General features: G+C 39.2%; 1 protein-coding gene across 6 annotated transcripts in view; it reads left to right on the top strand.

Moving 5' to 3' along the window:
* The window catches only part of FGD6 (FYVE, RhoGEF and PH domain containing 6), a 106387-nt gene that overhangs the window by 80498 nt on the left and 10487 nt on the right, over nt 1-15402 (top strand). For all 6 annotated transcript variants that reach the window (XM_073213639.1, XM_073213642.1, XM_073213638.1 and 3 more), the window contains 3 exons: nt 12660-12762; nt 13246-13392; nt 14191-14293. In XM_073213639.1, coding sequence (XP_073069740.1) covers nt 12660-12762; nt 13246-13392; nt 14191-14293 — 353 coding nt within the window. The remainder of the gene's footprint in view (nt 1-12659; nt 12763-13245; nt 13393-14190; nt 14294-15402) is intronic.

Below are 15402 nucleotides of genomic sequence, written 5' to 3'. Positions count from 1 at the left end.
GCCACTCTAAAACCTAACCTCTCATGTCATAAAGATAGTAAGTAGCAAACATTTTAGCAGCCCTTACTTTGTGCCAAGCACTCTTCAAAGCACTTCCTGTGAATTAATTAAATCCTCACAACAAATTTTTAAGATAAGTTTTTATGATTATACCCATCTTCTGCTGAGAAAAGCCACCCAGCTATTAAGGAACCAGGCTAGGATTTGAACCCAGGCAGCAATTCCCATGATAACTAGAGGAGTAGGTATTGTTTTGATCTTAAAGAGGAGAGAAATGGAGGCTCAGAGAGGTTCAATAACATGTCCAAGGTTATATAACTAGTGAGCAATGGAATTGAACTGTGAACCTAGGTTTATCTGACACTGAAATTCATCCTTTTAACTGTTATAATATTGCCTGGATGGATGCGATGGACTCAGACCAAATGTCTGACCTCCTAAAATGAGAGGACCACAGGAGCAGTCCCCTGGGTTATGTCACTCCTCTGAAATGGAAGGGCCACTGCTGCCTGACACCAGTTCTCAGGATGGCAAGAGAAGACTCGTGGACAGGGTCCATCAGATGCTTCCCAGCTACCAGCCAGAGCAGGCAGAGTTCCTGGCGGTTACTGACGCATCCTCCAGATCAGTATTTGCGGAGTGAGTGTGAACTCTTGATCATGGACTTTCAAGATCATGGATCGTGGAACTATGAACCTTTCCCCTTTCTTTTCTTGTCTGTCTTTCTGCCTTTTTTCTTTCTGGAGTTTGAACAGAAGTGTAAAGAACATCAAATCCCTGTACATCAGACTTCTGGCAAATATATAAACTTGGTTCTTGAAATCAGGAAAGTTATTTTCAAAGATGCAAACAGGAAATGCCTATAGGAAAGTCAAGTTTTCAATTGCACTTGTGTCCTAACTAAAAATATGCTTTGATAAAAGCAAAATTCATTTTATTAAAAATTAAACACTTCAGGAAATCTTTCTTTCTTTAGCTGCCTATCAGGTAAATCTGGATATCCAGATTGGTCTACCAGACCTTAATGAGGTCACTGGGTTTCTAAGTGTGATGGTAAACCATCTAAGGGTTTTAAGCTAAGGACTGATGTGATCTCATGTATATTTTTTAAAAGAGCACACCGGCTGCTTTGTAGAAGACAGGCAATCAGAGATTAGAGTAGAAGTTGGGGGACCAGGTAGGGGTGCTGCTGATGGTGTCTTAGACTAAGTTAGTTTTAGACTATTAGTCAGAATCAGGTAGAGCCAATAGGATTACTAATGGGTTGAATGTCAGGAAGGCAAGAGAAATGATAAGACTGAAAATTTTTCAATAAAGGAAAAGTAAATATCCAAAGGAGGTGATGTGGGGGAAAGGGAGTGCCATCAGCATGCCATGCTGTTCTTCTGAATTCCTCCAACCTCAGTGGGGCAGGTACTGTATAATGTGTAGAAGAAGGGTAAGAAGCCTAAGAATACAGCAGTCCAGTTTGAAAAAGACAGATGCACCCCTGTTTATCGCAGCACTATTTACAATAGCCAAGAAATGGAAGCAACCTAAGTGTCCATCAGTAGATGAATGGATAAAGAAAGAAGATGTGGTACATATACACAATGGAATATTATTCTGCCATAAGAAGAAAACAGATCCTACCATTTACAACAACATGGATGGAGCTAGAGGGTATTATGTTCAGTGAAATAAGCCAGGCGGAGAAAGACAAGTACCAAATTATTTAATTCATATATGGAGTATAAGAACAAAGAAAAACTGAAGTAACAGAACAGCAGCAGAATCACAGAACCCAAGAATGGACTAACAGTTACCAAAGGGAAAGGGACTGGGGAGGATGGGTGGGAAGGGAGGGATAAGGGTGGGGAAAAAGAAAGGGGGCCTTACAATTAGCATGTATAATGTGGGGGGGGTGCACAGGGAGGGCTGTGCAACACAGAGAAGACAAGTAGTGATTCTACAGCATCTTACTACGCTGATGGACAGTGACTGTAATGGGGTTTGTGGGGGGGGACTTGGTGAAGGGGGGAGCCTAGTTAGTAAACATAATGTTCTTCATGTAACTGTAGATTAATGATTTTAAAAAAAAAAGGTTAAAAAAAAAATGAAGGAGAAATAAAGACTTTCTAAGACAAAAAAAAAAAAAAAAGAAGGGTAAGAAGGCCTCCGGTAATCTGGTTCCTATTTGCCACACCAGCCTGATCTCCAGTCAGTCTCCCTGTCCCCACCCCTATGAAAGCATGACATGTTCCATCAGTATGGATCTGCTTATGACTCCATGTGTGCCAGCCTCCTTCACATCCGTCTGCCTTGTGCAGGTGGCTTTCCCCACCTGGAATTCATCCCTTCATTCAGTAAGTAATATAGAGACTCTACCCTGGGCCACACATTGTGCTAGGCATTGCAGTACAGCTGAGAATTAAAGGGGCCTTTCCTTTCCTGAGTTTATAGTTCACTAGGGGCAACATACACTTAGCTAATATTAACACAATAAATTATTATTGTGATTAGGTCATATGCAGGAAAACTAGCAGATGCCATGAGGCTGTGAAACAAGAGACCTTGAATTAGATTTGGGGGAGAAAAGACAGTCAGGGATAGCTTCCCAAAAGATCTGTGTCGGTTGAGTTAAGGGTAAATAGGAGTTGGATAGCTAGGAAAGGAGGAAGCCCCTGGTCATTAGGAGCAATGTGCACAAAGGTTATGGTGGAGAGCACATAGCATATTCAAAGAACTGAAAGGCCATTGTGTCATGAACATAGAGAGTGTGAGACACAGTGACCCAAAATAAGCGTAGAAGGACAGGGACAAAGATGATGCTTCTGGATTTTGCTCTTCAGCCTAAGAGCCATAGGGAACCACTGAAGGGTTTTTGTTTTGTTTGGTATTTTCTGCATTTAAAAAAGTTCAGGTATCATTGATATACAGTCTTAAGAAGGTTTCACATGAGCAACGCTATAGTTACTATATTCACCCATATTATCAAGACACCCCCCCCACACCCCATTGCAGTCACTGTCCATCAGCATAATAAGATGCTATAGAGTCACTACTTGTCTTCTCTGTGCTACACTGCCTTTCCTGTGCTCCCCCCTACATTATGTGTGCTGATCATAATACCCTTTAATCATCTTCCCCTCCCTCCCCACCCACCATTTCCACCCCTTTTCCCTTTGGTAACTGCTACTGTCTTCTTGGAGTTTGTGTATCTGTTGCTGTTTTGTTCCTTCAGTTTTTCCTTTGTTCTTATATTCCACATATGAGTGAAGTCATTTGGTACTTGTCTTTCTCCTCCTGGCTTATTTCACTGAGCATAATACCCTCTAGTTCCACATGTTGTTGCAAATGGTAGGATTTGTTTTCTTCTTATGTTACAATTACTTGAACAACATTATGGTTACTAGACTCCCCCTATTATCAAGTCCCCACCACATACCCCAATATAGTCACTGTCCATCAGCGTAGTAGATGCTATAGAATCATTACTTGTCTTCTCTGTATATACTGCCTTGCCCATGTCCCCACCCCGCTACATTATGTGTGCTAATCGTAATGCCCCGTTTTCCCCCTTAACCTTCCCTTCCCACCCATCCTCCCCAGTCCCTTTCCCTTTGGTAACTGTTAGTCCATTCTTGGGTTCTATGAATCTGCTGCTGTTTTGTTCCTTCAGTTTTTTCTTTGTTCTTATACTCCACAGATGAGGGAAATCATTTGATACTTGTCTTCCTCTGCCTGGCTTATTTCACTGAGCATAATACGCTCTAGCTCCATCCATGTTGCTGCAAATGGTAGGATTTGTTTCTTTCTTATGGCTGAATAATATTCCATTGTGTATATGTACCACATCTTCTTTATCCATTCATCTACTGATGGACACTTAGGTTTCTTCCATGTCTTGGCTATTGTAAATAGTGCTACGATAAACATAGGAATGCATATGTCTTTTTGAATCTGAGATCTTGTTTTCTTTGGGTAAATTCCTAGGAGTGGAATTCTCAGGTCAAATGGTATTTCTATTTTTAGTTTTTTGAGGAATCTCCATATTGCTTTCCACAATGGTTGAACCAATTTACATTCCCACCAACAGTGTAAGAGGGTTCCCCTTTCTCCGCATCCTCGCCAGCATTTGGTGTTCCTAAACTTTTTGATCTTGGTCCTCCTAACTGGTGTTAGGTGATATCTCATTGTGGTTTTAATTTGCATTTCCCTGATGATTAGTGATATGGAGCATCTTTTCATGTGCCTGTTGGCCATCTGAATTTCTTCCTTGGAGAAGTGTCTGTTCAGATCCTCTGCCCATTTTTTAATCAGGTTATTTGCTTTTTGGGGGTTGAGATGTGTGAGTTCTTTATATATTTTGAATGTTAACCCCTTGTCAGATATGTCATTTATCAATATATCCTCCCATACTGTAGGATGCCTTTTTGTTCTACTGATGGTATCTTTTGCTGTACAGAAGCTTTTTAGCATGATGTAGTTCTATGTTTTCATTTTTGCCTTTGTTTCCCTTGCCGGAAGAGATGCATTCAGGAAAAAGTTGCTCATGTTTATGTTCAGGAGATTTTTGCCTATGTTTTCTTCTGAGAGTTTTAGTGTTTCATGACTTACATTCAGGTCTTTGATCCATTTCAAATTTACTTTTGTGTATGGAGTTAGACAGTAATCCAGTTTATTCTCTTACATGAAGCTGTCCAGTTTTGCCAACACCAGCTGTTGAAGAGGCTGTCATTTCCCCATTATATGTCCATGGTTCCTTTATCATGTATTAATTGACCATATATGCTTGGGTCTATATCAGGGCTCTCTATTCTGTTTCATTGGTCTATGGGTCTGTTCTTGTACCAGTACCAAATTGTCTTGATTACTGTGGCTTTGTAGTAGAGCTTGAAGTCAGGGAGTATAATCCCCTCAGCTTTATTCTTCCTTCTTAGGATTGCTTTGGCTATTTGGGGATTTTTGTGGTTCCATATGTATTTTAGAACTATTTCCTTTAGTTAGCTGAAGAATACCGTTGGTATTTTCGTAGGGATTGCATTGAATATGTAGATTGCTTTAGGCAGATGGCCATTTTGACAATATTAATTCTTCCTTTCTATGAGCATGGGATGTGTTTCCATTTATTAGTATCTTCTTTAATTTCTCTTATGAGTGTCTTGTAGTTTTCAGAATGTAGGTCTTTCACTTCCTTCATTAGGTTTATTTCTAGGTATTTTATTCTTTCAAATGCAATTCTAAATGGAATTGTTTTCCTGATTTCTCTTTCTGCCAGTTCATCGTTAATGTATAGGAATGCAACAGATTTCTGTGTATTAATTTTGTATCCTGCAACTTTGCTGAATTCTGTTATTAGTTCTGGTAGTACTGGAGTGGATTCTTCAGAGTTTTTTGTGTACAATAACATGTCATCTGCAAACAGGGACAGTTTAACTTCTTCCTTACCAATCTGGATGCCTTTGATTTCTTTGTGTTGTCTGATTGCCATGGTTGTTATGTTGAATAGAAGTGAGGAGAGTAGGCATCCTTGTCTTATTCCCAATCTGAGAGGGAAAGCTTTCAGCTTTTCACTGTTAAGTATGATGTTGGCTGTCGCTTTGTCATATATGGCCTTTATTATGTTGAGGTACTTGCCCTCTCTACCCATTTTGAGAGTTTTTATCATGAGTGGATGTTGAATTTTGTCAAATGCTTTTTCAGCATCTGTTGAGGTGATCATGTGGTTTTTGTTCTTCTTTTTTTGATGTGGTATATGATGTTGAAAGATTTTTTTTAATATCATACCATCCTTGCATCCCTGGAATAAATCCCACCAGATCATAATGGATGATATTTTTTATGAATTTCTTAATTCAATTTGCTAATATTTTGTTGGGGATTTTTGCATCTGTGTTCATTGGGGGTCTTGGTCTGTAATTTTCTTTTTTTGTGGTGTCTTTGCCTGGTTTTGGTATTAGAATGATGCTGGCTTTGTAGAATGACTTTGGGAGTATTCCCTCCTGTTTTACTTTTTGGAAAACTTTAAGGAGGATGTGTATAATGTCTTCTTGAAATGTTTGATAAACATCAAAGAGGTGAAGCCATCTGGTCCAGGGGTTTTGTTCTTGGGTAGTTTTTTGATTACCAGTTCATTTCATTGCTGGTTAATTGGGCTGTTCAAATTTTCTGTTTCTTCCCGAGTCAGTCTGGGAAAGTTGTATTTTTCTAGAAGGTTGTCCATTTCTTCTAGATTGTCCAATTTTTGGCATATAATTTTTCATAGTATTCTCTCATAATTCTTTGTATTTCTGTGGTATCTGTAGTGCTTTTTCCTTTCTCATCTCTGATTCTGTTTAGGTGTGTACATTCTCTTTTTTCCTTGATAACTGTGGCTTGGGGGAGAAAATAAACTCTTGTGTTTATTTTCTCAAAGAACCAGCTCCTGGTGTCATTGATTCTTTCTTTTGTTTTATTCCTCTCAATTTTATTTACTTCTGTTCTAATCTTTATTATGTCCCTCCTCCTACTGACTGTGCACCTCATTTGTTCTTCTTTTTCTAGTTTCATTAATTGTGAGTTTAGACTTTTAATTTGGTTGGGATTGTTCTTTCTTGAGGTAAGCCTGTATTGCAATATACTCCCTCGTAGAACAGCCTTTGCTGCATCCCACAGATTTTGGTGTGTTGAATTCTTTTCATTTGTCTCTATATATTGCTTGATCTGTGTTTTTATTTGGTTATTGATCCATTGTTTATTTAGGAGTATGTTGTTAAGCTTCCATGTGTTTATGGGCTTTTTTGTTTTTCTTTGCATAATTTATTTCTGGTTTCATACTTGTGGTCTGAGAAGCTGGTTGGTAGAATTTCAATCTTTTTGAATTTACTGAGGCTCTTTTTGTGGTCTAGTATATGACTATTCTTAAAAATGTTCCATGTGCACTTGAGAAGAATGTGTATCCTGTTGCTTTTGGATGGAGTGTTCTGTAGATATCTGTTAGGCCCATCTGTTCTAATGTGTTGTTCAGTGCCTCTGTCTCCTTATTTTTTCTGTGGTTTATCTGTCCTTTGGAGTGAGTGGTGTGTTGAAGTCTCCTCAAATGAATGCATTACATTCTATTTCCCCCTTTAATTCTGTTAGTATTTGTTTCATATATGTAGGTGCACCTGTGTTGGGTGCGTAGATATTTATAATGGTTATTTCCTCTTGCTGGACTGACTCCTTTATCATTATGCAATGTCCTTCTTTGTCTCTTGTTACTTTCTTTGTTTTGAAGTCTATTTAGTCTCATGCAAGTACTGCAACTCCTGCTTTTTTCTCCATTATTTGCATGAAATATCTTTTACCATTCCTTCACTTTTACTCTTTGTATGTCTTTGAGTTTGAAGTGAGTCTCTTGTAGGCAGCATATAGATGGGTCTTGTTTATTTATCCATTCTGTAATTCTGTGTCTTTTGGTTGGTGCATTCAGTCCATTTACATTTAGGGTGATTATCAATAGATATGTGCTTATTGCCATTGCAGGCTTTAGATTCATGGTTACCAAAGGTTCAAGGGCGGCTTCTTTACTATCTAACAGTCTAACTTAACTCACTTACGCTATTTCAAACATAATCTAAAGTTTCTTTCTTGTTTTTCTTCTGTCTGTTTCTTCCTCCTCCACACTTTATATATTAGGTGTCATATTCTGTACTCTTTGTGTATCCCTTGACTGACTTTCATGATAGTTAATTTAATTTTGCATTTGCTTAGTAATTAATTGGTGTACTTCCTTTACTGTTATTTTATTTTCTCTGGTGACAGCTATTTAGCCTTAGGAGCACTTCCATCTAGAGCAGTCCCTTTAAAATACACTGTAGAGACAATTTGTAGGTGATAAATTCTCTCAACTTCTGCTTATCTGTAAATTGTTTACTCCCATCTTCAATTTTAAATGATAATCTTGGCAGGTAGAGTATTCTTTGTTTGAGGCCTTTCTGTTTCATTGCATTGAATATATCGTGCCACTCCTTTCTGGCCTGTAAGATTTCTGCTGAGAAGTCTGATGACAGCCTGATGGGTTTTCCTTTGAATGTGATCTTATTTTTCTGCTTTTAATAGTCTATCCTTGTCCTTGATCTTTGCCATTTTAATTATTATATATCTTGGTGTTGTCTTCATTGGTTCCCTTGTGTTGGGAGATCTATGCACTTCCATGGCCTGAGAGACTATTTCCTTCCTCAGATTGGGGAAGTTTTCAGTAATTGTTTCCTCAAAGAGACTTTCTGTCTCTCTTCTTCTGGTACCCCTGTAATGTGAATATTGTCCCGTTTGGATTGGTCACACAGTTTTCTTATTATCCTTTCATTCCTAGAGATCCTTTTTTCTCTCTCTGCCTTGGCTTCTTTGTATTCCTGTTCTCTAATTTCTGTTTCACTTACCATCTGCTATACCTCCTCTAATCTGCTTTTAAATCCCTCCATTGTATGTTTCATTTCAGAAATACTCTATTTTTCCAGTTTTCTATATCTTTCTTGATATTCTCTCTGAGATCTTGAATATATTTCTGTGGCTCCATGAGCATGTTTATGATTTTTAATTTGAAACCTTTATCAAGAAGATTGGTGATTTCATTTTCACCTAGCCCTCTTTCTCATGTTTGAGGGATTTGGGTTTGTACATGATATTGTTGCTGTTTTATATTTCTGATGACTACCATGGAATAATAACTTTGTGTAGGTGGCACCCTCTAGTGCCCCAAAGGTCTACTCTCTGGAGCTGCTCAGCCCTTGGAGTGACGGTGGGGTCGCAGGCAAGCAGCACTGGTACCTGCTGGGAGAAAAAACCTCTTTTCTGCTTCCCAGCAGCAGTGCCTGGCTCCACTGCTGGGGCCAGTGGGCCAAGTGTGCAGGGAGGAGCCTCTGTACTACACTCATGTAGCTGCTATAGTCAGGGCCCGCCTCTGGCTGGCCTGGCATGATGGCAGGTTCAGCAGGTGTGTGGACTGGTGCCTGCAGGGAGGAAGGAGCGGCAGGCTCCATATTGCAGTGGGAGGCCTTGGTGCTGTGTTGCCAGCCAGGGGGTTAGAGCTCCTGAAACTCCTGAAAGTTCCCAACCTGCTGGGCTGAGTGTGCCAGGCCAATTGTGTCCACCTGTCCTTTCTCCTAGCAGCAAGCTCTGTGTAATCCCTGCCCCTTTAGCAGCCCCTCGCTGTTGGGAAGTCTTTCACAGTGCCTGCCTTTCTTTTTTCCCAGCACGGCCTGCCATGGGTACCTGTTCTCCACATGCCACGGGAATCTCAGTCTCGGAGTATTCTGCCTGTCTGATTTCCAACCCCTCTAAACTCCAGAGCAGCATGTAATGTGGGTTCATGCTCCCGAAGCATATCTCCAGGGGTGGGTGTTTAGCAGTCATGGGCTTCTACTCCCTCCCCACTCCATTTCTCTTCCTCCTGCCTGTGAGCTGGGATGGGGGAAGGGCTTGGTCCCGCCAGATCACAGCTTTGCTTCTTTACCCTTTTCTGTGAGGTTTTCCCCTTATTTAGGCCGTCTGTAGCAATCTTCAGGTTGTTCTTCCAGGATTAGTTGGATTTGCTGTTATTTCCATGTTATATGTGGTTTTTGGAAGAGGTTTCTTCCTCACTTCTCATGCTGCCATCTTCTTCTGCTGCTCTATTGAACGGTTTCTACAAGGGGATGATGTGATCAGATTGGCAGTCTTAAAATCTATCGGATTGCTGTGTGGAGAATGGTTTGGGAGGGGATCCGAAGGAAATGACTAATTGGACATAGAGGCATTAAGAGCCTCCAGCTTGTGGGATATATTGGGTAGTGGTGCCATTCACCATGCTAGGGAATCCTGGGAGAGGAGCAGCTTTGGGGGAGAAATCAGGAAGTTCGTTTTAGATGTGTATATGGAACATGGAGTGCCTGTGAGTCATAGAAATGGAGCCGTCATGGAGGCAGTTTATGTAAGGCTCTGGATGTCAGAAGCAGGTCTGGGCTAGAGGCGTATATTTGGAAGTCCTGAGCTTAGAAATGGTAATGAAGTTAGGGGACTGAATGAGGGCACCCAGAGAAACCAGAGTTCCGTCAGACTTTGGTAATTCTTCCAATCCTAACTTAGTCATCACTTCTGCAGAGCCTCCCTGCCACCTAAATAAGGTCAGTTACTGCTTCTCTGTTACTTATTTACATTATGTTCAGTATATCATATCGTAATTGATTGTTTTTATGTCTCAGATGTGAGCCCTTACAAGTAGGTGTGTTGTGTGCCCAGTTTATGGCTCAGTACCAGGCCTTTAGTAGGCTCCCAGTAAATGCTGCTCAAATGAATGGAATAGAAGTGATGTGGCCCTTGGACCTTGGTGATATTTACAACCCAAGTAGTAAAGAGTGTGACAAGGTCTAACATACCAGAAATCCCCTTGAAAATTCATCCCAAACAATGGGAAAATGGTGCTTACTTGGTACACATTTGCTTTCTGGTATGTACACATTCTGTTGGTCTAGCTGTTTTTTGAACTGAGGAAGACACTAATTCTTCAGCTAACCATGTCACAAAAGGAGAGCTAGAATGTCTGCCCTCAGTGCTGTGGGCAAATGTGTGTGGTCTGTGAGAAATGTGTTATCAAGAGCTGGTAAACATTGTTCTGACAGAAGCCCACACAAAAGAGAGCCGGGAATGATTAAATCAAAGAACACCATATGTGACAGGATTTGCACAGTCAAATCACATTCCACACACTCCTAGGGCTCCAGAAAAATCAGATGACAATTCTCAAATTAGCCATCTGCTGCTCTGCTCTCTGTTACCTCTTCCAGTAAAAAATGGGGGAGAGAGGGAGGGAGGGAGGGTTGGTAATATTTTATGAATGTTTACTTGGAAGCCTCAGCATATGTTCTCACAGAGAACATGAACTGAGGCCAGAGATGACATGGTGGTGAAGGGTTCAATCCTTAGCCACACTTGGGTCAGATACTAACTTATCACATAGTACAGCCTATGATCTAAAGCAAATCGTCTAACATTTTGAATCCTCAAATTGCTTCTCTCTAAATGGTGATGGTGGGTGGTGAGGTTTGAATTTGGGAGAGGGAGCCTAAGATTCCATATAGCTTCCCTGAGGGGTAGGTAGCTCTGAGGAGGAGATGTGACATTTGCAAAGCATTTAGCACAGTTAGCTGATATGTAGTAACTGTTAAATAAGTGGCAGCTAATTGGGGCAATAATGGTAGAGTAATAGAGGCAACTGAGGCATATTATGTTTGGGAAAGAGATATAGGGTCTGTTTCTATTTTATTTTGTTTTTGATATATAATAAAATTTGAAAAATATACTGGTTTAAAATTTTTATTTGTAAACTGGATTTCCACCTTTTAACATCCATATGAGTGCATATTCTAAATGGCAGTTAAGCCATTTAGTACAGAGGTACGTTACCCAGAATGATTATTGTCAGAGAGGTGAGTGGTTTTTTTACTATCTCCATGACCTGCTCTGGGTTCATCAAAATACAACCAAATATACCTCTCTGTACCATTATTTATGATGGAATATTTTTCATTTTAAAAACATAAAGTTCAAATTAGAGTGAATACTTGAAATTAGAGTGAATAATACAATGAAACTACATATTCAGTCATCTAGACTCAAAAGTTATCAAGATTCTGCCACGAATTTTAGAAAAGAACTGTTTTCTAAAGTACTTTAAAACAAACTATAGATATCAGTTGTTTCACTTTTACACATTTCAGCATACCTCTCTAAAAAAATACACATTTTCTAGCATAATCACATTCCCATTATTATAATGAATTATATTATGATAGATATTAAATTTTGTCTCCATCTCTCTACAATACACACACACACACACACACACATACACACACACACACACACACACACACACACACACACACACATCAAAACTGTGCCTGTCACTCTGAGTATGCAAAACAAAATGTGCTGACACTAGTGGAGATTTGGAGTTACCAAATTTTTTTGGGAGGGGGGAGGGAGTAGTAGTGGTTGCAGAAAAGCAGAATAAGAATCTGTTTTAGTGAACAGACGTTACCCTTATTTGGCCCATTTCCATCTAGATTTGAATCACATAGCTCCTGATGAACAAGGGTGGGGATAGAAAGTGTGATAGACTGAATAGGTAGAGGAGCCCTTACAACAACTGCCAGCTGTTTTCCTTATTCACCACTCCTTGAACATCTATTTATGATACCAAAAATGTTTCCTTTACTCCCACACCCTTTCTAGAAATTTTTAGAAATAATTAATAACCTAAAAATACTTAGTGTTCTATGCCATAAATTTAGATTTGAACCTTGATTCCTTGGAATATTTTTAAACTCTATGATTATGTCTCAAGAGACTCCTTGGTTATATAAATCATCATAATTGTTTAATTGTACAAATAGCCCTTAAGCCAAGCAAAAATACTTCCAAATTTAGGCAACTTCAAAAGCCATCCATTATACAGCAGTACTTGTGGGAAGAAAAAGTATTATATTCGCTACAATGCCACGTGTCCTCTAATGCCTGCTCTGATTGTTCGTGCACATAAACCTCAGACTTGCTGCCTGTGACTAGCGGTGTTGGAGGGTGGTGGAATCTGTTGCCATGGCAGAAGGAAAAGAAGAGAGAAAAAGGCAAAGAAGAAAAGCTGACATCTGGTTGATGGAACCTTCTTTTGCCCCCAACAGTTCTGCCACAGAAAGGGATGAATGGCTAGAAGCAATTTCCAGGTCAATAGAAGAGTATGCCAAGAAAAGAATCACGTTCTTCCCAAGTAGGAGTCTCGATGAGGTATTGTCTTTTCCTTACTTTTTTTTTCCCAGTGCATTTCAAACAGTTTTACCTAACTTTTCCCAGGGGTTTAGGAGAGCAACATGTGTTGCACAGTAAGATTGGAGGTATATATGTATTTTCAGAGCTAGCTGTTTATCCAGTTAATGTCCCACTGCAAGTTTAGGATGGCATATAGCCCACTGGTAATTTTTTCTAGTTCTGAAACTTCACTGTAGATTTAGAAAATTGAGTACAGTTTCAGAAAGAAACTAATCGGCTGTCAATGCACTATCAGGCATTTTTTAAAGTTAATTTTGCATTAGAGAATTGTTAGAATGTAGCTAATTTATATCCTGAGAACATGAAAATATAGTAGTCCATTTTTCATCCCACATCCTTAATGATACCATCAGCACTGTGAGCTGCCATTGCCAAATAAAATGGCTCGGTTCTGTAAGCATTCAGTGTGCCTGGGTATAATCAGAAGTCATTCTTCCACAGGCTGACTCCGAGGATAAAGAGGAAGTTAGTCCTCTTGGATCAAAGGCTCCCATCTGGATTCCTGATACCAGAGCCACAATGTGTATGATCTGCACAAGTGAATTTACTCTGACCTGGAGACGGCATCATTGCCGGGCCTGTGGAAAGGTTGGAGAGGATAAACTCATTTCTGTTGTGATTTTTAATAGCCAGGCTGTATGTAGTGAGGAAGTATGTTTGCCTTTGCAAACCATTGTATGGGGTGGAGGGTGGGGGAGCAATGATACTAATCATGGATATTTTCTCTAAGTATTTAGTCACTGGGGCAGTCTTGTTACAGAACTTACCCCCACCTATCCCAAGGTTACCATGGAATGTCAATACTAGGCAATTTTCATTAAAAAAAAATTTTTTTCCAATTAAATAGATTTTCATGTTTATAGATATTTAAATCGCATTTATCTAGATTCTAAGTAGTTCATAGGGGGAAGTGTTGAGGTTATCACCAGTGGTGTTTCTAAGTCTCCAAGACCTCATTAGTAAAATGAGCATAGTAGTAATGACATCAGAGTTATGGTCAAGGTTAAGCAAAGTCTTGGTTGGAGAATATTTAGCACAGGGCAGACACCTGGCAGAGCCGCAGAAAAGGTGGTCATGGTTGTCATGTTGATGGTGATAATAGATACAGCCAACATAGGACGTCGTGCACAGCAGGCCCTGTTCTAAATATTCTGCACATACTAACTCTTTTAGTATACTATTTTACATGGTAAGCACTCAGTAATAATCTGTGGTCCCTTCATGTGTGGTACTGTGTGTGGATTCACTACATGCCTGAACTCCAGAGAGTTGTTGAGATTCAGGAATAAAAGATTTTTGAAAAGTAGACAGCACTATAAATCATGACATACCTGATGGTTTGGTACAAAGGTTATTCTAAATGAAATAATTCCGATGTGTTTTCAGATTGTATGCCAAGCTTGTTCATCAAATAAGTATGGCTTAGATTACCTGAAAAATCAACCAGCAAGAGTATGTGAACATTGTTTCCAAGAACTGCAGAAATTAGGTAATATATAAGTGAAGGTTTAACTGAAAATTTCTATATTTCCCAAATGCTTTCAAACAGCCTTCTGAGAGAATCATCTAAGACACATTAGTAATATGATTGGTGATACCCATCTCAAAATATTAAGTATTTTGTTTAACTCATTTTGTGGTATAAGTTAGTCAAGAGGGTGAGCTGAAATTTATTTTTACTCTGAAAATGGTTTTGCTAAGAATACTAATTGTAGAAATGTACTTACAGGATGCAGTTACAAGGGAACTGTAACACTGAGGCAATTTTGAAGTTTAGTTTCACAATTGCGTGCTCATTACTAGTCATTTTTGTCTTCTACGAGGTAATTCTCTATGGACATGTGCTTGATGGCACTATGTTAACCTAATTCTAATCACTTGGACTGATTCAGTGAGGTTTCTTTCTACATGTAAATGTGCAACTTTTCACCAAAAACAAAATGATAAATCATATCTGCCACACATTATTTGCACGTCTTCATTCCTATAGTTAAGATGAATGAGCTAGCAGGACCTGCACAGGACTATAGTTTGGGAAGAGATCGTTAGTTAAATTTCTGAAACCAAAGGATCTAAGTTTTTAAAAGATTATCCTTCATTTTCATGAAGAATAACTTATTATCAGCAATTGAGAATATCTGTATGAATAAAACTAGATAACATGCTATTTTAGAGTCCATATTTATAGAGAAACAGCTATTTTCTGTATACATTTTGCAAGAAGACACATCATTTAATCCTTTACCAGTTTATGTTCCTCCCTTTGTTCTCTGGGCATACATTCAATTTTGACTTCTCCCTCATCAGCCACACCCATTTAGTCAGCAAAACTTGTCAAATATATCTGTGAGAACCTGTCTTTCTCTTGATTTCTTCATCTCAGCCCTAATAAGGCTTTCATAATCTTTCAGCAGAACTACTGTAATAATTTCCTAACGGGTTTTCTTGCTGCAAATTCTCCTTCCTACTGGCAGATTTATTTTTCTAAATTCAGTTTGCTCATTTCTAAATTTAGTCACTCCCTGAGCTAAAGGCCTTTGATTTCCCACTGCCTAAACAATAGTCCAGGTTCCTTAGAAGTGGCCTTTTTTTCCCCCA

Source organism: Manis javanica, chromosome 10 (assembly GCF_040802235.1).
Source record: "Manis javanica isolate MJ-LG chromosome 10, MJ_LKY, whole genome shotgun sequence".
Lineage (NCBI taxonomy): Eukaryota > Metazoa > Chordata > Mammalia > Pholidota > Manidae > Manis > Manis javanica.
Note: the sequence above shows the minus strand (reverse complement) of the source record. Positions and strands in the feature narration are given on the sequence as shown.